A 22,612-nucleotide genomic window follows, 5' to 3' on the forward strand; every position below is an offset into this window, starting at 1 on the left:
TACACTGTTAGCCAGACCTGAGTTTGAACCCTAACCATAAGACATTGAGCCAGTTACTTTATATTCCCAACCCTCACTTTCTTCATCTGTAAAGTGGAAAAAATAATATTTTACTCTATAAAGTCGTTATGGGGATTCATTCATATAAAGAATTTCTATATAAAAATTTAATTTTTGCTGATATTAGTATTAACTCTTTTCAAACCCTAATGAGTCAGGGCAGGATAATATTTTATAATGCCTGTTCTTCACATATTAAGATGCCTCAAATGATTTTAAGAACTATTTTTAAAAATCTAAAGGAAAAACAAGTAGTTTATTGTTGGTGTTTAATTTTCTTGGATTTCACATTGAAAAGACACTTGGAACATACTTCCTTTTATGTGGGTTTGATGTATACAAGGGCCATATTTGTGATGACTGTCCCATTTCATCAAAGTCAGTTGGATTTAAAATGTCCTCAAGAAATTGAACTTGAGTCAACTATCTGGATTTAAGTCCTGCTATAAATGTTAAATAGTGACAAGAGAGTCATCTAAAGAATATTTTGTTAAGTGCTAAGATCCATAATCACCCCCATGAATATCTTCCTCCATCAGAAGAGGAAATGTAACATACCACCACAAAGCTAATGGAGAAAATGATTTGATTTTCTATTTTGTGGGTCTAGATGGGATTTTGCAAAACTGCAGGAGAATCTCCTCACAGTCAGCCACAGTGATAAAAATAAATGCATTTGGGATTTGGAAAATTATTTGAGTGAAAATAGCAGCAACCACTATCATTCATTACTGACAAAATGCAGGTGCTTTACAAAGGTTATGTTCTCTGTTCCTCAGAATAACCTCAAATGCTAGGCACTGTTACCCCATTTTACAGACAAAGAATTACAAGCCCAAAAATGAAAGTATTAGAACAATGCCACACAGCTAATAAGTGTTAGAGCCAGGATTATAACCCATCTCTTCAGCTCCAACCCTGCACGCTGTCCTTCCATGGAATTATGTCAACAGAGATCACTGTGGGATTTTGTGAATGTAGAAAAGTCTTCCACAAAGATGTTTAATAAGCAGGACTCCATTGCTGAAGATATCTCACCCAGCATTTTGGGGCAGAAGGAACCCAGTTTGGGTTACTTTCTTGGTAAAGTAGAAGTTGATATTTCATCTCTAAGAATGTATTTCTTTGATTATTTTAAACCTTTACTTGGATAATGGCACATCTGGGGGAGAACATTATTTAGGAAGTTAATTTTATGTTATTACAGGCTGTAACAATACTTCTGTTGGGGCACAGGATACAAATAATATATGCCCTGCACTCTGGTTCTGATACCATCCTTTAGGGTCAGGCCAGACACTGTTAAATAAACAGCAGTTTCACAGCTTAAGTGATCAGGTTGTTGTTTTGTGGTTTGCTTTTTTCTTTTCTTTTTTTAAATATGAAGATTACTGGGCTTCAACCTCAGAGATTCAGATACGAAAGGTCTTAGGTATAACCTAGAAATGTATAATTCTAAAAGGCTTAATGATTCTGATAATCAGCTAAGTTTTGGAATCACTGGATAGTATATTATATTAGGCTTGTTATATGTTAAAATGATTTCTTAGGTGTAGAATATTGCTGGTGTTTCTTGTTTTAATTTACTGAAGTCATCATTGCAGGTTACTCTTTATACATATATTTAAATTATATATGTAATATATACATATATGTACATATTAAAATAGTATTGTATATATAGAAATATATGCACACAGATAATATATAAACATCTAAGTAGATTATATATATACATATTTACACATATACATAAATGTGTGTGTGTATCACTGAAGGTTCCCCAGTGTGACTCCACATGAGGTCTATCACACATAAGGACTGATCTTGGATCTCTAGCTGGACCAGTGTTTACAGAGTCTGTGGCTTTTTGCTGCTTGGCCTCTTAATCTGGTGGTTGGTCTTAATCCTTTGCTGCAAGTAGCAGCCTTATTTCTCATGGCTGACTGCCACACGGTCTCTCCACTGTCGCTCCTAGCAGTCCAGAGCCATGCCGCAGGGCTGAAATTGTGCATCAGGAGTTTCTACCAGTATTTCTTTAGCCCTCTCTGCTTGAGTTTGGTTTGTTTCAACAAGCTCATCAGATGCCAGCTGCTTGCAGACCCCACTCGACCTGAGAGTGTAGCATCAGTCGACAGACCTTAATGATTGGTGTTCCAGAACCTTCAGGTTAGTTTCCATGGCTCACCATCATGAGCTTCAAAGCAGGCACGAATGGTGAATAAGTCACTGGGTCTGAGAGCTCTTTCTAGTAGCTACATAAACACACATATTCTAGCTCCGGACTTTAATTTCAGTTACAATACTATTTGCGGTCACATCGGTTTCATCCTTTAGACACCACAGGCATACTACCTAGAAACTAGAAACTTTTTAAGAGCCTACAATAAATGATTATGGCTGGGAGAAGTATATATATTTGCTCTAAAGTATGGAAAAGAAAACTGAAAGATGGAAATTTGTAAATATATAATTACATGTCTATAAAGTGGTATGCTTTGCCAATTTCAGCCATAGTTAAATTTAGCACTTGTTTGATAATTAGTGATTTTGAAAGCAAATTTTAGGTTAGATTTCCTTTTGCTGATGAATTATCGCCAACCATAACTTAATAAGTTGGTCACAGCCAAATCTTTTCAAAAACAAATTATAAAAATCCTTTAAAGTTTTTATAGCAAAAATTATTTTTAATGTGGGTTGTGGGTGCATATTAATATTTTGAGATGGGAATCCCAAAAAAGAGAAATGCCTGGAGCTATTCATGTTATAAAATTTCCCTATTTGTTGATGGCTCATTTCATGCACTTTAAAAAAATATATTTGTCAGTTTAAGTAAATTCCCACATTATGCTTATCATTTAATTTATTATTCCTTAATATTCATTCCTTATTGTTAATTAAGGGTTTCTGCTTTTTAAAAGTGCTTAATCCACAAACACACTTCTTAGATTGCACACACACACACACACACACACACACACACCGATGTAAAATGGGTAATTTATAGATATAGAAATGTTTTGGGAAATGCAAACACATTTTCAGCTTATAGGGTTGAAGACTGTTCAATGAGCTTTAACTTAAACTGAAGGAAAGAAGGAAGGGAAGGAAGGAAGGAAGGAAGGGAAGGAAGGAAGGAAGGAAGGAAGGAAGGAAGGAAGAGAAGGTCAGCTTCTGAGGATGCTCCTTATGTAGGAGAACAGAGTGAGCAAACACATCTTTGGACTTGATCACACTACAGCACTAGCCCCTCGGCCAAATTTAGCTTCATCATCTTCCCTTCAGATGATAACACATGTGGTGTCTATAAATCACATGAAGTTGAAACTGTTCACTGGAGTATCCATGGCCCCACCATGGAGGACGCACCAACAGGTCCTTGCTTTGTAAACTCCTTCCACAGGATTGGGAGCAGGGAGTAAATGTGTTATTTCCTGCTGGTCTTCGCTTCTTTTAGGAAAATATGCCCTGGCTGGCATCCCTCCATGAATTAAACTGTCCTCCTGCCCTCCCACTTGTTTTTGAGATTTTTTTCCCTCTGGACACAGCCTGGGAGAAAGTCAGGGCAGACTTCCTGCCAGGCTACAGACTTGATGTGGGGCAGTTGTGCTGGCCGTGGGCCGGGGACCGTGTGTGGGCTTGCACATGGCTGTACGCTCGTTCTCCATCCAGAGCTGGAAGAGTTTTAAGGCAGGAAGCAAAAGCTGTCCTTTTAAAAATGTCTTCTTAAATTATTGAATATGTGCACAGAGTCCATTTTTTCCTTATGTGAACTTCACCTAGGAAATAAGAGTAGATTTTTAAAAAAATCCTTTTTTATGGTAGGGTCTCCTAACCTCTCTTTGTCTCAAGTTTCCTCACTTATGAGGGAGTTGGGCTGGATCAGTTATAGGGTTCTGTTCATATCTCACATATTCTGATTTTTTTATGCCTTTCTTCTTGGACATGGTGTATTTTGTTCCATGTAAAATAATTTATTCCAACCCATGTCAGTATTAAATTTTGTTGTCTAGCTAGCAGACCCAAGGAAGGGTGTGTGTGTGTGTGTGTGTGTGTGTGTGTGTGTGTGTGTGTGTAACTTAATCTGTACCCGGTTTATCACTGCAGCTTTCTGACTTAATATATTTGACTAACCACAGTGAAAGAAGTAGTAGTAAAACAACAACACTAGCTTGTGTATTAGTATAGAATAGCAGCTATAAGACAAGTCTAAAAAGCTCAACCCAAAATTAAAATAGTTTAGTGCAATAAAATAAAGTCTATTGTTTGTTCATTATCCATTGCCGTCAATGAGATAGGCATATAATCATTTAGGGACTCAGGGTCTTTTCCTCTTGGGACATTCTTATCTTCAACATGTGGCCTCTGACGTTGCTACAGAAGGAGGAAAGGAGTGAAGGATTGCCCATGGGAAATTTTTATGAGCCAGAACTGGAACTGGCTCCTTTCCATCGGCCAGAACTCAGCACTGTGGCTCCAACATAATTGCTGGAACAGGAGGCTGGGAAATGTAGCCTCTGCATGTGCCCAAGCAGAAAGGAAAACCATGCATGTTGGTGAGCTCTAGAATCTTCTGTCTTCTCTGGTTATAGGACTCAGTAGCACTCAAGCTTGAGTGCATGATGAAAGGGTCTTGCTGACCAATATCTTTCCTGCATTCTAATCCAACACCCTCTTCTGCTTCCTCTCACACCCTGTCTCCCACTCACACACCGTTCCTTTCCTCCAGCTTCCTCTTTATTCTCTTTCATTTGATGCCTTGAGGTAGGAAGGAATTCTGTGAACTTGGATGGGGAGCACTAAGCAGGTGGATTTTCATGAGCAAGGTAAGTAGACAGAAGAGCTCACTGTGAGAGTGGCACATATTTTAGAAAGAGAATTGAGAGAGGTCAACAAGGAAACTGGGAGAGGTTGGTTTGGGTTGGTTCAAGATGGGAATGGATTTCTCCAATAGGATAAAATCCCAAGATGAAAAGTCCATTTCTCTATGTAGTAGAAGGCGATGTTTTGGACACAATTTTATGAGCCTATTATAAAAATTAGAAGATTCTCTCTCATGTTTTTAACTACATTGGAAGGACTAGCATCCACAACTGAGAACTATAGCCATGGAAAAGTAAGTCATTCCAGCTGTTAAATTTTTTTAATACACATAAAAATAACACACATACACATGCTCAATATTTTAGGGAGGTTTTTTAAAAAAATTAAAAAATAGCATTTGTTTTCTGTCTTAAGCTCTTCCAACATGGACTGGGAAGCAAAGATACCATTTGTAAGCCCATGATAACAGTCTTCAAACCTGTCCAGCCGTCAAAAATCTATCATTGCAGCTGTTAGTCCTCCCAAATTGTCCTCTAGGCTGCTCCTGGAGAATTGCAGAATTGCAGATATTATAGTACTTCTTGATTTGTAATACCGATCCTGGTGATAGGGATCCCCTCCTCCCAACCCTCTTAGGTCATGGAAGACACTAATTCATCCTTCTGACTGACTGGTCATTAATTCCAGAGACTTGACCTCCCTTCTCCTTTGTTATACTTTATTTAATAAAAGCACTTTCTGGAAGCAAGTTCCTGCTTGAGTTTGAAGTAGCACTTCTCACACCTAAAATTCTTGCACTGAACAATTTCACAGGGCCAATAGACACACAAGTCTTGCCAAGAACAATTTCCATGAAGAGTTTAAAAGTAGTGAATCCCTGGAAGTTCAGAGCAAGCAAAGGACTTAGCCCCCAAATATTAAATGAATTGGGTACACCTATTCTGAAAGCCATATAAAGCGACTGCGGAGTTGACAGGCTATGTTTCTTTTCCCCAGGGCTTTCCTGGAAAGGATGGGTCCTCTGGCCCTCCAGGACCACCAGGGCCAATTGTAAGTATTTCCAGAAACTACTGGCATGTACTCTGCTTTCAAGCATTTTACTTCTTTTGAGAGATCTTATTTACCAGACCTTTAACTTTGGCAGCCACCTTTGCTGTAGTGTAACAGCTCAGCCTTGGGTTATAGACCTCTGCCTAAAATATCCTTTAAAAATAATACAACCATATGGCTGGATTCTTTGATCTCTGAGCCACTTCCCCATAAGATCACCTGCATTGACTTAGTTTTTATTAGACACAGATAAGGCTTGAATTTGAAAGAACTATAACTGATTGGTAGTTTGGAGACTACTGAAAAAATGTCTTTACTACATCTTTGGCAGCTGGGACCAAAAGTGAGCAATGGATCCTGAAGTCTTGTTGCTGAGGGAAAGGGGAGCTCTGTGTGTATGTGTCCCTTGCTCCTTCTTGAGAGCTGTCTGCCTTTTATGAGATTGTGGGAGTCCTCACCTTTGCTTCATTTTCCTGCCTCTCTATTAGGGCATTCCTGGAGCCCCCGGAGTCCCAGGGATCACAGGAAGCATGGGACCCCAAGGCGCCCTGGGACCACCTGTGAGTATACAGCAGTAGCCAGTCAGGATGGTTGCCCAGTCATCCCTCTGGCTTATGAATGTGTTTAAACTTACCAGCATCTCTGTTGGCCAAAAATCCTATTCAATCCTGGACGCTGTGGGAATCCATAGGGAAAACAGAAACTCCTAAGATAAAGATTAAAGTCAAACTGTGCACATGTCATGGCTAAAGACAGTGGGTCCCAACAGGAACTAATCTTGCTCATTATTTTGCCTTTGGCTGAGTAAACTCAATGCCTCTTTACAGGGGTTGGGTACAATAGTTGTGTGTTGATTAGACCTGTCTCCTGGGAATGGAAGTGGGAATACACAGATTGAGAAAGTCAAGGATTAGTGAGAATGGGAATAGATTTATTTTCTAAATTCTATAAGAAAGACAGAATTGCGTGTAAAATATACTCACACATAAATGAATAGTGGTGTAAATAAAAGCACCGTGATTGGAACTGATTACCTCCTATGCTGTGCTTCTCATCTCTTAGGTTGGTGTTTAAATGTGATCATGGGAGGGGGAGAGGGAGGAGAGAGAGAAACAAATGAGCTCATGTGCACCTGTTTCCTCATCTGTAAAACATATAGTTGTCTCACACGGCCTCAAAGCCACATTTGGCATCTTCTGTGACTCGCACGTTGTTCCTTCTGGTGTAGCTATTAGTCAGCATTCTGGTACTGTTTGTGATGTACTAAGTCTGTATCCACAAGCTAAAATAATCAATATGTGCAAATTTTGGTACTACTGCAAACCTGCTAAGAATTTGTGGCACAGTGAAATATGAAGGGTGAGGGTAGGAGAGGTCAATGAATTCTGTTTCTATTGCTGCTATAGCAAATCCCCATAGTCTCAGTGGCTTAAAAAACACAAATGTATTGTCTTAAAGTTCTATAGTTAACAAGTCTAATGCAGGTCTGATCAAGGTGTTGGCATTTCTTTTCTGGAGTTTCTAGGAAAGAATCTATTTCCCTGCCTTTTCTAGGTCCTAAAGACTTCCCACATTCCTTGGCTCATGGCCCACTCTATCTTCAAAGCCAGCAATGTTGCATCTCTCTGAACATTCTTTCATAGTCACACCTTCCTCTGAACACAGCCCGGAAAGGTTCTTAGATCCCGGAAAGGAGCTATGTGACTACATTTGGGCCACCCAGATAGCCCTAGATAATCTCCTTCTATAACCTCAAGATCCTTAACAAAGTCACATTTGCAAAGTCCCTTTTGTCACATAAGGTAATATAGTCACAGGTTCCGGGATTAGGGTATGAACACTTTTTTTTTGGCGGGGGTGCAGGGCTTTTTCTGCCTACCACAATGAACAAGACAGCAGTGGCTCTCGCTTAGAAAGACACTTCTCTCTCTCTAGCTATCCAGTCACTTTATTCTTTATTTTTGTTTCAATAAAATTATTTTATATCCAGAGTCATATTCTAAGCTATAATTTACATGATACATTATCAGGTACACAAACACACACAAGATCTGAGAATTAAAAATGCCTTCAGATTTTAGCAAACGCATCCTAAATTGCACACCCAAAATAAATGCCCTCCTTAGCAGTAACTTCACAAAGCCATATACTTGTTCCAAATACATTGTCATTCAAAATACTTTTATTTCTCAATTACAGTAGACATTCAATATTTTATATTAGTTTCATATACTTTACAAAGTGATCCCTCAATATTTCCAGTACCCACCTGACACTGTACGTATTTATTACAATATTACTGACTATATCCCCTATGTTGTACTTTACATCCCCATGACTATTTGCAACTACCACTTTGTACTTCTTAATACCTTTACCTTTTCACCCCATCCCCCAGTTCCCCTCCCATCTGGCAACCACCAGTCCATTCTCTATATCTATGAGTCTGTTTCTGTTTTATTTGTTCACTTAGTTTGTTCTTTAGATTCCACAAATAAAGTGAAATCATATGGTATTGATCCTTCACTTACTGATTTGTTTCACTTAACATAATACCTCTAGGTCCATCCATGTTGTCACAAATGGTAAGATTTCATTCTTTTTATGGCCGAGCAATATTCTATTGTATATATGTACCACATTTTCTTTATCCAGTTGTCTATTGATGGGCACTTAGGTTGCTTTCATAGCTTGGCATTGTACATAAAGTTGCAATGAACATAGGGGTGCACATTTTCTTTCAAATTAATGCCAGAACATTTCAGATCTCTTCAAATCAAGCTGACAATGGGTTGCAGAAAAAAAATTTTGATTGCTTTATCTTCACACATCTTTTTTTATCCAAAATGATATTACCAAATATGGTTATGCTACGCAGACCCATACACTGTGGCGCGCGTGCACACATACACACACATACACACACACACACACACACACCATGCACATAGTCCTGTCTCCACTTTCTTTTCACTGCAAATTCTTCTATGCAATTGATTCTAGGCTATTCCCCACCAGAAAAGAGATTCAAAGCATCATCTCTGCTACGAGGCTCCAGCCTGCTTCCCAGAGTGGGCTCCTGGGAACAAGAGTTTATCTTGTTCAATGGAACAGTTTATCTAGCCTCTCAGGACCTGTTTCCTAATGCATTCACTTAAAAATACTTACTGAGCAGCCAGCAGGACGCAGAGAGCAGCCCCTGGTTAAAGGGGTGTCGGAGACAGCACGCACCAAATCTCTTTCTGAGAGTGTCACGGGAGAATTGACATCAGAGGCTTTTGAGGCATCCTGAAGTGAAACCGGAACAAAACCCTAAACCTCTTTAATTTGTTTATCAATGAACAAATGTATTTGTGCATGATCTAATTTGCATGTTGCAGCCTTACTGACATTACCTAGAACTAGTTTTCCGTAAGCCCAATTGGGTTGCTCCTGAGCCAAGAGGGCTGGGCTGGGAAAGAAGAGGCGTTTCTGGGGACCTTGGGACAGGATAGTGGGGTGCGTGAGGGATAGAGAGGCATGGAATACGTTAGGGAAGGAGGATCCCTACCTGCTTATCCACCTGGCCATTTTATAACTCGAGAACAGCCTCTAAATGTGGTGCATACAGAAATACCAATAAATGTTTCCCTGGAAATAAAACACTGGTTAATAATATTATCTTTGTTATAAATGAACAGAAAAGGGCCCTTGATGTGGCATTCTTATCAGAGACAGAAGCCATTTCATCTGGTTTCATAGACACTGGGTGGGGATGCCACAGTGGGCATTGGGGGCCTCTCAAAGCCAGTTGTACCCTGAACTGTCCAGCCCAGACTTCTCCCTGTGCTTGGGGCCCTGAGCCACCAGAGGGCTGCTGCCTGCCAGACTGGCGGGCTGGGTAAGGCGGGCTCGGTGTCAAGGTGTTAAGGCCTTGATTGTTTTCCCATGGATGTCTGTCTAGGAAGGCAGGAGGGAAAGAGACCAAGAAAGACAGACTGCCCCACTGAAAATAGCAACATTTCCTCCAGCCGGTGCCAGGAACACTTGCTTGCAGGCGCTCTGTCTTCAGGCGCTGAATTCCCAAGGCAGACTGTGCGCTGCAGCTGTGGTGGTAACTCCTACCTGAGGGTTAAGCACTGGCTAAATCCTGTGCCTCCTTCCAGGGGAACAGATGGTGATAAGCACATGAGAGAAGGGGCCATGCGTTTAGCTTGAAATCAACAGGTTAGGAGGTCCAGTGCCGCCATTTAAAGAACACTGCATTTGAAGTCAGGACACCTGGCTTCTTTCTAGATGTGGCCCTGGTGTGACTTTGACTAGCTGTGTGAGCCACTAAGCACTGTATCTAGCCTCTCAGAACCTCAGTTTCCTAATGCATTCACTTCAAAATATTTACTGAGCAGCCACAATGTGTAGACACATGAGAGAGATGAGTTCCGAGGGTTACAAAAGGTAACCAAAGTATTTTTCCACATTTATGGACAATCTAGAGAGAATGGTGGTTTTTTTTTGTTTGTTTGTTTGTTTGTTTGTTTTGTATAAGTACATATAAATAAAAGTCAGAAAGTCATAAATACCTTAAAGAAAAGACAAGAATGTTGCTATGAAAGTTGCATTGAGAGAGAGAGGACAGAGACACAGAGATGGAGGGAGGTGCCCCTCTGAGCTGAGGGGTGAGGAGCAGCTCCTGATGGAGGCAGCATTTCAGTGGGGATTGTAGGTGTGCCTGGCACCTACAGAGACAGGAAGATGGCATCATCTAGATGGGGATTGTAGGAAAACAGAAAGCAGGCACAGGGCGTCCCCCTGTCTTTTGTCCATTTCAGTATTTTTCAACTCTTTCTCTTGCTTCTTTGCAAATTTCATTTCAAGCCTTCCTCCTTTCTCACCAAGATTATCACAAGAAGCTCTAGCCCTGGTCTGGTCCATGCTCAACTGCCAGAAGATCTGTCTAGAACAACACTGATGTGTTATTCCCTGGCTTGAGTATCCTCGCTGGATCCCTATCCCCAGAGGATAGATCCAAATGATGTAGCCAGATGTGCATGGCCCTTTCTTTCCCCTTCAACTATATCTCCCATCATCCCTTTGCTTGAAGTTGTCATCCCTAATTATTTAAAGTTCTCCAAATATATGCCATACTGTTTTATCTTTTTTTTTTTTTCCCCTTTTGAATGCTCTTGCATTTGTCTGGGCTGTTTTTTTTTTTTTTCTCCTTTCTCCTGGCTATTATCTCATTAAAACTGCACTTCCTGTGTGAGGCCACCATCACCTCTTCAGGCCGAGATACTTTGTCAATGTTCATCCCTCCGCTAACATGATAGGTCCTTGAGGGCAGAAATGTTATCATATTCATGTTTTTATTGCTAGACTCCAGCTCATATCATAGAGGGTACTTAATAAGTATTTGTTAGAAGAAAGAATGAAGGCATGTTTGCGTTCCAGTTAGGCTGCTGTTCAAGGGCATTTTAGAAGGTGATTCTTATAGATTGGGGGCCAGACCATGGAAGAACCTTGAGAGCTAAGCTAGGATGTTTAGATTTTAGCGAACAGACATCTTTAATATGTGGGACTTGGACCATGAAATTATTCCTCTTTCCTTCAGCACTAAAATTGTGAATTTATGAATGTAGCTACTGTATTTTTCTTTTCTTTATATTTCAAGCGTTCCTGAAACGGAAGGAAAATGTGCCACTTTTTCTGGCCTATGTGTGCAGGGAAGATGTGTTTTCCCTCCAAAAGCATACTTTGGTGGAGTTATGGGCCTTCACTTGCTCAGGAATTTTTATTTTGTTTTACTTTTCAAAAATCAAAGGAAAGATGTCAGAGAAGTTGGAATAAAACTAACTTCTTGCCATATAGATATTTCCCTAAATGGACCTTCGACTGAGACTGCCTGGCTGTGTCCTGTAGCTACTTCATATCAAGCATAGTGAGGCTGAGTTTGAGGAATTTCGGACCCGATTAAACACATCCATCCCAAAGGCCTCATTTGTCTTATCAGTTAGGTTTGCACTGTAATTTCTGTTTCTGAGTTGCTAGCTAGTCCATTTAATCAATGATAGCTAGCCATGGAAATGTCAAATAGTGTATTGGTAAAGAAATAAAAACACTCAAGGTAAAATAATCCGAGCTAAAACCTAATTCTGAATGACTACAGTTAGGTTGGGGGGGTGTATGGTTGATTTTTAAGTTATTATTTCATTAGAAAAAATATGATCTTGACTGGAATAGGAAATATTGGCTAACAAGTTGGTTGGGCATTCTCTTTCGAGGCAGTGTACTGGAGAGTGCATGGATTTAGGAGCCTGGCTGACTGGATTCTGGTCCCAGCTTTTCCATTTTATTATTGTGTGACCTTGGGCAAGTTGTTTAACATCTTGATGCATCACTTTCCTTTATGTACAATGGAAATAATATGCCGTAGGGCTGTTATAAAGAACAAATGAGTTTATCTTAGAGGAGTCTTATAAGGATTAAATGAATTAATTTTATAGGACTGTTATGAAGGTTAAGTAATACATGGGGAACAGTGCTTGAGGCCTGGTAAAGCAGCTCAAGTATTAACAACTAGTATTTACAGTTTCTTAATATGCTAAAAATGTGGAATACTTATTTTTGTTTGCTAATTTATGTTTTAGTGTGCACATAATGCTTGAAAAGCTGGTTCCATTAAAAATTTACCTGTGGTGACACAAGTAGCTCTTTTCTCCACTTAAACCTACTGCATTTTTAGGGATGTGCCCATTTTGTAGAGCCTAAGGTATGGGAGAAGAGGACACAGTCAGTACATTTATTTCCCCAAAGAAGGGGTGCCTCGTATATCTTCCTTTTGCAAAATGAGGACACATATGTAATACCTTAATCAATAAATAAATTTTAAAAATAATGAAAATTGGGTACTTTTTAACAGAATCAGCTCTTTTTCTAATAATCTAGACTGCCCAGTATCTTACTATCTCTTAAATATTTAATCAGGGCAGTTAAAATGAAGCATAGATTGGCCTGTCATCCAGATTTGAAATGGAAATTAGCCATTCATCCATTCAGCACACATTTTTGAGCACTTGATATGTCCCAAACATAGTCCTAGGAACTGGGGTTACCGAAGTCCATCAGCTACACAGACTGCCTTATGGAACATGCTAAAAGGGGTCACAAGTAGTAAGGATCTGCTTCTTTGAAGAGGTCAAGATACATCTTGCAAGCCCAACTTTGGTATTTTTCATTAATTTCTGTTCCTGGTGTTATCTTGTTCCAAATAATGACAGCATTATGAGATACTGACATGTTAGTTCTGTAAGGGACCCTAGAGACCATTCAACTTAATGGCCTCATCTTACAAAGAAACTCAGAGAGTTTAAGTGGCTTGCAGATCCCATGTTTTACACCCTTTTTTCCAAATTATTAGTATGAAAATTTTCAAACCTACACAAAATTGAAAAAATTTAGTGTGAACACCCATATGCCCAACACTATGATTCTACCACTATGTGTAGAAGTGTGTGTATATTTTATAATAAAGTTCTCTTGGATTATTGATCTCATTTGTAATATTGGAAGAGTATTAGGGTAGATTTATACTTCTAGTTGAAGTTAGCTAATATTTTTTCATTTTATTAACAAAACAAAAGGAATTAAAAGGTCAGAGAAAGTAAACAACAGTCCTAGATTTATCATAAATATTTCAATTTAATATTGGACTTAATTAAATGTTTGAGTGACTCTTATATATAAGAAAAAGGCTAACTGGTTTTGGACATATAAAGTAATTTATGTTATGGTCTCCATTTTACAGCTCTTGCCATCTATGCAGAGAGAAGAGAAATCCATGCATTGACTTGTAGTTAAATGTATACGACAATAAAAATTAAGCATCAGCCCTAACCGGTTTGGCTCAGTGGATAGAGCATCGGCCTGCGGACTGAAGCGTCCCGGGTTCGATTCTGGTCAAGGGCATGTACTTTGGTTGCAGGCACATCCCCAGTAGAGGGTGTGCAGGAGGCAGCTGATCGATGTTTCTAACTCACTATCCCTCTTCCTTCCTCTCTGTAAAAAATCAGTAAAATATATATTTTTTTTAAAAAAATTAAGCATCAAAAATTGGTACTTGAACTAAATCCTGCATTAGAATATTTCTACTGTTGAACCTTAATTTACAAGATTTTTGTTTAATACTTTTATCACATTTCACATGTTTTCATACACTGAGTAGACCATATCTGAGGGAATGAGAAATTATAATTTTGAGGAGTAGGAGATGAGAAGGTTGGGGCTAAATAACAAAATACTTTGAACCCAAGAGCTTTGATTTTGTCACATGAAGGTCTAAGAATTGGTGAGTGATTAGGAATAGAGGAAGGGCTGCCATCAATCACTAGTCACTGCGCTTTCTAAGTTGTATGCTGCTAACATCTGAGGAAGATAAAACCAGTGTTTGCATGGAGGATGAACTGGACCAGGAATCTTTTGTTAGCGAGGGAGGTCAGTTAAGAGGAAGTTGCAGCCTGGTGGCTGATCTTTGAACCAGTAGGTCATGGTTCGATTTCCCATCAGGCACATGCACGGGTTGCGAGCTCGATCCCCAGTAGGGGATGAGCAAGAGGCAGCCGATCAATGATTCTCTTTCATCATTGATATTTCTATCTCTCTCTCTCTTCTTCTTCTCTGAAGTAAATAAAAATATGTGTTTGTTTGTTTGTTTTTAAAGAGGAAGTTGTAGTTGCCCCGGTGTGAGATAGTAAGGATAGCACCTGGGTGATGGAATAGAAGGTATGAATCTAAGAGGAATTGCAGTGCAAACTGTGTGTGTGTGATAGACATGCTAGAAGCAAGGGAAAAGAGAACAGATAGAACCATTGTTGGTTCCAGCTGGCTGGTACCTGCTCGGAGGGTAGACCACATGTTTCTCTTCTTTTCTCAGCGCCATCTTCAGTGACAGCACATTTGCAGCTTGAAATCAGCACTAGTAGAAGTATTTACACCTCTGATAGCAGCAAACACTACAAGTCAGGACATTGTATTTTTTCCAGAGAGCCATTTTACCTGCACACCATGGGGTGAACTAGAACTTTGAATTTGGGTTACTGTTAATGAATCAAGATTTTGGAGAAGATACTGAGTTTGGTTTGCGACTTGTTGAGATTGTAGTAACAACTGGGAGCAGTCTGACAGCGTGGCAGATTCCATCTATAAATGTCATCAGCCACTATCTTCTGGGTAGAGACTATAAAAATATTGTCCAATGAATTACTCTTATTACACTGTCTCAGAATTGAAACAAAAAGATGAAATCTTTCTGAAGACACATGTTTTGCATTATAAGTATAATTTCATTGCAAAAACATTTGAAAAAGCCATTGGTTTTCAGTAAAAAGTTTTACAGTTATGGTAGTTTCTTACGGGTCAAAGAGCAGCTAAGCCACAAAACGAAATAATAATTCAGCTGAGAGTTTGTGTTCATAGGAGCTCCCATTATCAGGGAGGTAGAATCGTGTGCTGTTACTCTAGACGAAAAGCACAGTGAGGCTGTGGGATTTCACAGACCTCATCTCTTACTTGAACTCTTAGGTGAGAAGATCTTTTCCTTCTTTCCAGAGACATTCTTTTAAGAAATTGAAACAGCTTAATTCCTCAGCAGAGATTTGTGAAATAAATTATGAAGCATCAGTTGAGCACAATTCAGAGACTGGTGTTTAATGTGGAAAGATATGAACAACCTATTCAGTGAAATGATATGTTACAAAACAGTGTTGCTGTATGATCCCAGTTTTTTATTAAAACATACTTACTTTGTCGAACTCGGCCATGGTGACTCAGTGGTTAAGCATTGACCTATGAACCAGGAGGTCACGGTTTGATTCCCTGTCAGGGCACATGCAGGTTGTGGGATTGATCCTCAATGTGGGTTATGCAGGAGGCAGCCAATCAATGATTCTCTCTCATCATTAATGTTTCTATCTCTCTCCCTCTCTCCCTTCCTCTCTGATATCAATAAAAATCTATTAAAAAATTTTAAAGCATACTTTGTTGAGGGTATTCTGTAAGTGAAATAAGCTAGTCAGAGACAGACAAATACCATATGTTTTCACTTATATGTGGAATCTAGTGGACAAAATAAAAAAAACAAATGTGATAGAAATAAACTCATAGATAAAAAGAAAAGACCAACAGCTGTCAGAGGGGAAGGAGGTTGGGGTGCTGGTGAAAATGGTGAAGTAGGATTAAGCAATACAAGTTGGTAGTTGCAAAATAACCACAGAGATGTAGATTACAGCCTAGGAATTATAGTCAATAATATTGTGACAACTATGTATGGGGCCAGGTGGATACTTGAATGGTTGGGGGACCACTTTGTAAAGTACATGATTTTATAGCCCCTTTGCTGTACTTTTGAAATTAATACAGAATAATACTGAATGGAAACTGTAATTGGAAAAAAATATTTTGTAAAAAACAACAACATACCGTGTCTCTGCATTAAAAGTCTGGACGCCTCCAATGTTTAAAAGAGCTATTTCTGCTTGGTGGGTTGCTGTTTGTTTATTCCTGTTGTGTGTCTGTTTTTGCTGCAGAATTACCGAAGCTAAAAAAATTTCTTAATAAAATAAGACGTTTTTAATGCATGGCTAAGTGCAGTGTTACAAGTAACTTGACAATTTAAAATTTTACAGGGTGTTCCTGGAGCAAAAGGAGAGCGAGGAGAACGAGTAAGTATCCTGTCTGACTCTGTTTACCAGTCAGAGCTAACTGCACACCTTCCATTGCATACGCCTCACAAAGGATCACCATTTCCTATCAGGATCACTCATTGCTCTTAGACCATTTCTTCTCCCCTCACTCCCTCCTCAACGCATGTGACCATGAACCCATTTTTAAGTGGAAACACCTTGTGGGCTGGAAGTCAGGAAAACTGGTTACTAGTAGCAGATCTTCTACCATCCAGCTAGATGACCTTTGGTCCATTTCTTCAAGGAAAAATAGAATTAAACTCATCTAACTCACAAAGTGGATTTGATCAAGAAATTACATAATACATGGGAAAATGCTTCAGAAAAGTAAAAGCTATATACAGATTCCAAGGAATAGAATGGGACTCATGTTTTTCCAATATGGGCACCCAGAAAGACAACGGCAGGCATAGGATCAAAGAACATAAGTCAGCTTATTTTAAGAATCTTATCTGTCCTTTGAGAAATTGTGCACTGCTAATATAATTGTGCTGTTGGCTATAGTAGAAACAGCCGTGACCTTGGGCTCATCCAGTTACCTCTGTGTAACCTTGGGCAACGAGTTTAACTCTGTTTGTCTATAAAATGGGTTTAACACCTTTCCTCTGAGTTGTTACTTGTATTAAGAAAGCTACTTCTTGAGAAAGTGCTGCATTTTATAAGCTCCGAAGAGCTGTAAATGAGGCATTAAATATACGTATGGATTTGTTTCAGAACTACTAAATTTTTTAGAATCTGGGACCAGACATGCTTACTTGAGCTCTTTAAGTTAATAAGGCTGCTAGGAACCCAGCATCAGGAATGTCGAATTGCTTACTCCTTCCCTGCGTATACCATAGTGGTCAATCCTACCTGTTGATTGGAGCCAGAGAGACTAGGAGGGAACAGTGGGTCAAGTCAGGTCTCTACCTGGGAGTCTTGCCATGTGACTGGGCTTGTGGCTGAGAGTCAGGAGTTTCCTTCTCTTCTCATCCAGGGTGACCTGCAGTCTCAGGCCATGGTGAGAGCGGTGGCACGCCAGGTGTGCGAACAGCTCATCCAGAGTAAGTGCCCTGTAGTTACTGATGCTTCCTGTTACTCGTCCCCATGAGTCGTGGTGATGAAAGAAAATGCCTCTAAAGCTATGTGTTCGTGCAGACGTGTAAGCTTTACAGATGTCCATCACTAAGCCATCTAAGAGCTCATTGCAGGTTATCCCAGGTTTCTATACTGATGGTACAGACGCCAAATTCCTCTGTGTCATTTGTCCAAGAGTTCCCTGCTTGCCCAGATAGATTTAACATGACTGTACAGATCAGATCTTTTATTCCTTCCTCATGTCCCCAAATGGATAGATAGATTTTTTTTTTTCTAAAGTACTCAGCACATGTAAGCTGCCAGATTGAGGCATCAGAAGCTACCTTCAAAAAGATGCCACATTTTTAAAAATTATCTTTATTGTTGAAAGTATTACAGATGGCCCTTCCGCCCCCATTAACCGCCTCCATTCTGCTTCTACCCCCTCCCCAGGCCTTCATCACAAAAGAGGATTCATAGTGTTGATTTCTATTCACTCACTAGCTTTAAATCAGTGCCTCCTTCTTATCCATTTCTTTTGGTTAGCCCACGGTCCTCTCCTTTATTCTTTAAGATTTATGCCTAAACACACGCGCACCCACATGTGGACAATCTTCATGAGATATTTGATATGATACTTGTGATTTATGCCAAAAATTATGCTGGGATACACTTGGTATGACACCTGTCCCATTTTTTTTTTCACTGTAAACCTGAACTTTTCAACAGTACAGTATTTCAATTACTGATTTCTGCTCATTCACTTACTAACTCATCCATTTTGCACATTTCCATCCTGGCCACTGACTATATTTTGTCTCAATAATCTAACTGGAGGGCCCTTCTCTTTGCCAATAATTTGTTCAGTTCCAGGCAGTTCCTGGCCAAGTAGAGATGAAATATTCCTCTCAAACGCCGCCAGCTCTAGCCCTATGCTGTCAAGCCCTCCACCCGATAGAGTCCTCTACCTCCAGGGCTGACATCACCTGTGTTGCTGCCTTAACAGCTTTGAGGCTATATTTAATTTAACCCACGGAAGTCTGGGAGTGCCGGAGAAGGTCCTAATGGCAGAGTCCAAAATTCCAAATGTAGCAGATAGAGCCAGATCTCCCCTTGGGGGAGGCATGGATAAAGGTCTGCATGAGCTTGGGAGAGGTTCATTAAGACAGAAATCTCAGGACAAGTGAGTACAAAGCTACCATCTTTAGGCATGGTAGTAATGCTCCCTATATTTTAACTTTAATTAACTTTATATTATATTGCCCAAACTGAATGTGTGTGTGAGAGAGAATTTGCCAGTTAAATGAAACTGTTCAAGTTTAATGCCAAAATAAGTTATTTAAAAACACAATGCATTATAAAAGGGAAATTGAACAGTCAGAATGCATTCATGCACTAGCTCCGTGGTCGGCAAACTGCGGCTCGCAAGCCACATGTGGCTCTTTGGCCCCTTGAGTGTGGCTCTTCCACAAAATACCATGGCCTGGGCAAGTCTATTTTGAAGAAGTGGCATTAGAAGAAGTTTAACCTTTTGCACTCAGATGTCGAGTGTGACTCGACACGGTTAGCATTAAAATAAAGGAATCGAGAAAAAAGCAAGCGAGTGCAAAGGGTTAAGTTTAAAAAATTTGGCTCTCAAAAGAAATTTCAATCGTTGTACTGTTGATATTTGGCTCTGTTGACTAATGAGTTTGCCAACCACTACCCTAGCTGGTTTGGCTCAGTAGACAGAGTGTCGGCCCATAGACTGAAGGGTTCCAGGTTCGATTTTGGTCAAGATCATGTATCTTGGTTGCAGGCACAATCCCTGACCCCAGTTGGGGCACGTGTGAGAGGCAACCAATCTATGTGTCTTTCTCACATTGATGTTTCTCTCTGTCTCCCCCTCTCCCTTCCACTCTCTCAAAAAGATGGATGTATTCTTTTTTGGTTAATCCTCACCCAAGGATACTTTTCCATTGATTTTTAGAGAGAGTGGAAGGGAGAGGGGGAGACAGAGAGAGAAACATCAATGTGAGAAAGACACATAGATTGGTTGCCTCCCACACGTGCCCCAACTGGGGTCAGGGATTGAGCCTGCAACCAAGATACATGAACTTGACCAAAATCGAACCCGGAACCCTTCAATCTGTGGGCTGACATTCTATCTACTGAGCCAAACCAGTTAGGGCATGAATGCATTCTGACTATTCAATCAAAAGCTAACCTGTCTCTTGGATTATTTTGTAGGTTTCTCATTTCAAGTATTCAATGTGAATGAGCAGATATTTATTTTAAGGAAACCTAAGGGTTAAATCCTAATATGACTCACTAACCAGAGTATGTAGATTTCACAATAGTTATTGTCTTAGTCCAATGTAGAATAAAAGTCTTGTATAAATATATGATTGTTTAAAACATGCACTAAAAAGGAGAGTTTAAAATTGAGTTTTTTCCCCTTGGGAATTCTCAGATTCTTGTGAACAACTTCTAGGAAATGGAAGCCAGCAGGGTTAGACAAGAACACTGAAATAGGGCTGTGAGACAAGGAGACCCTGCCCGTCCCGTCCATGCAGTGGCGAGAGAAAGAAATGGGAGAGATTGTATGAGTAAGACCCAACCAACCTCCCCAGAGGCTGTATTTTTGACACCTCAGCCATCTTTCCACACTGCTTCCGGTTTCTCCTCAGTTTATCCCTCAGAACTTGATTTATCAGTCAGCATATACATCCTCACATTCCCAGTTAACTGGTTTTTCGTCCAGAGCTGGTCAGCACAATTATGCTAGGGAAGGTTGTATGGGACACTGTGAAGCCAAAGTGCTGACAGCTAGAGGAGTGATAGAGGACATCCCCTTGTCAAAACTGAACAAGTAAGATGCAGAAATGTCTGGCCCCACCCTACATTCATGGGCGTGCCTGCTGATGGCCCCGGAGACATCAGGAAGCCAATCCTAGTTACAGTCACGGTCCTAAGCTGAAGAATGCTTGCATCTATTTCAGCAGTAATCCCTCTAAGAATGGTTACTGTTCTTAAGTTTGAATGTTTGAGAAGGGATAAGAAATAGTTATCTAGGAAATTCATTTATGTGGGGAAAGCTTGCCTCCTCATGATGCTAGAAAAAGTGCTTGCTACCCTGAGGCATTATGATTATCAAGCACTTTATTAATCTGTACTTCTACTTATTAAACTATATCCTTCCAGGCATAACCAAGTTAAGCGACTATAAGAGAGAAAGCCAGGATTTGTGTGTTTTTTAAAATGAAGCTAGTGGGAGTTTTTGCAGCTGGGACCCAAGTAAAGGTTCCTGCAAAAAACGCTTGGCAACAAAGAGATGAGTTGAAACAGTGCTTGTCTGGGGATTTGTGAGCCAGAGGGTGGAGCAGACTTTGTGGGCTGGAAAAAAGACCACTTGGGAGGAAATTGCTAGAGAAAAAGGGCAGCTGGGTGAGGATTTCGGGGGTCAGACACACGCTGGGGTGAAGATAAAATTTATGACTTCTGTTCAAATGATGTTTGCTGAGATGCTGACATGGGCTGTGGAATTCCAAATATATGAGATGCGACTTGAATACAATCCAGCTGTTAATATCATCCAAAATAAAATGTACAACTTTTTACTTTGGAAATGGACATATTTCCGAGGGGTGTGCTTTCCCCCTGCATGGGCCTCTGACAGAATTGTTCAGAGCCTTGACAAGTCACACCTCCAGTCTTCTGTTTGTGTGATAGTTGATTGAAAGCTGTCTTTGTCCTTCCTGTCTCAGGTCACATGGCCAGGTACACAGCCATCCTCAACCAGATTCCCAGCCACTCCTCATCAGTCCGGACCATCCAGGGGCCTCCTGGGGAGCCTGGGAGGCCGGGTTCACCTGGAACTCCTGGTGAACAAGGACCCCCAGGTACCCCAGGCTTCCCAGGAAATGCAGGTGTGCCAGGAACCCCAGGAGAACGAGGTAAGCTGGGCCACTCCCCTGACTGAGGGCAATGAGGCAGAGCCTAACAGTGGTGCTTATACAATGCTAAAGTCCGAAATAATGGACCTAAATTAATTTTACCCCATCTATTCTGCAGCTTCCTATTTATCCCAAGGTTGAGAACATTGAGTAATCTACAAAGTGTTTATCAAGAGCCACCTCTGCTTGTATGAAAAAAAGAGGATCAGAATCCCCAGCCCACCTCTAAGAGGCTTTTGTGTGAATGAGAGAATGATGTCCCCTCTAGGTGGAGGAATTAAGAAAAGATGCCCCTCCCAGGTAGAAGAATCAGAAAATAATGCCCCCTCTGGACCTAAATGGCATCGCATAGAAGTCATGGCAAGCAGAGAGCTAGCTTCCTGGGTCTGGTGCTGCTTTTGTGCAGTGCTCAGAGTGGGCAGCAGTCAGTGGCAGCCCTGAAGGGAGTCATGAGGCAAATGGTCAGATGGTTCACATAAGCCTATGCAAAACATGGCAGCTCTGAGCCTCCAATTAAATACTGTTCGTGGTTTATCTTTCTGTAATATGAAGCAGTATTTTATTTACTTATTTAATGGGCCAATGTTTTATATTTCCTACTAAAGTTTCTTTAAAATAGCGCTCCTACTTAGCCCTTTCTTCTACCCTTTACAGGTCTTAACAGTATTGTATAATAAGATCAAAGAGATGTGAGGAATTGGGCTAGATATGAACTACAAAGAGAGTGGTGGGAAGAGAGGCAACTGATAAAAGTATTTTCTAAGACACAATTTATAGAATGTAGTTCTGAGCAAAAGCTAATTTCCTCTCTGCTCTGTGAGTCATATTGCTTTTGTGAGATGGGTAGGGTATATTCTTTTTATAAAATCTGGGATGTGAACTACAGATTACAAAGATACTATTTCACATCCATTCTTGATCCATGCCAACAGGCCAAGTTCATTTCTGCGTCTGCACTTCTGTGCCCATTGTTCC

The 22,612-nt window shown here is 40.2% G+C and overlaps 1 protein-coding gene across 4 annotated transcripts in view; it reads left to right on the forward strand.

Annotated features, from left to right (window-relative positions):
- The window catches only part of COL14A1 (collagen type XIV alpha 1 chain), a 174,778-nt gene that overhangs the window by 133,583 nt on the left and 18,583 nt on the right, over positions 1–22,612 (forward strand). For all 4 annotated transcript variants that reach the window (XM_054708522.1, XM_054708523.1, XM_054708524.1 and 1 more), the window contains 5 exons: positions 5,881–5,934; positions 6,423–6,494; positions 16,590–16,625; positions 17,623–17,689; positions 21,449–21,637. In XM_054708522.1, the coding sequence (XP_054564497.1) occupies positions 5,881–5,934; positions 6,423–6,494; positions 16,590–16,625; positions 17,623–17,689; positions 21,449–21,637 (418 nt within the window). The remainder of the gene's footprint in view (positions 1–5,880; positions 5,935–6,422; positions 6,495–16,589; positions 16,626–17,622; positions 17,690–21,448; positions 21,638–22,612) is intronic.

This window comes from Eptesicus fuscus, chromosome 19 (genome assembly GCF_027574615.1).
Source record: "Eptesicus fuscus isolate TK198812 chromosome 19, DD_ASM_mEF_20220401, whole genome shotgun sequence".
In the NCBI taxonomy this organism is placed as follows: Eukaryota; Metazoa; Chordata; class Mammalia; order Chiroptera; family Vespertilionidae; genus Eptesicus; species Eptesicus fuscus.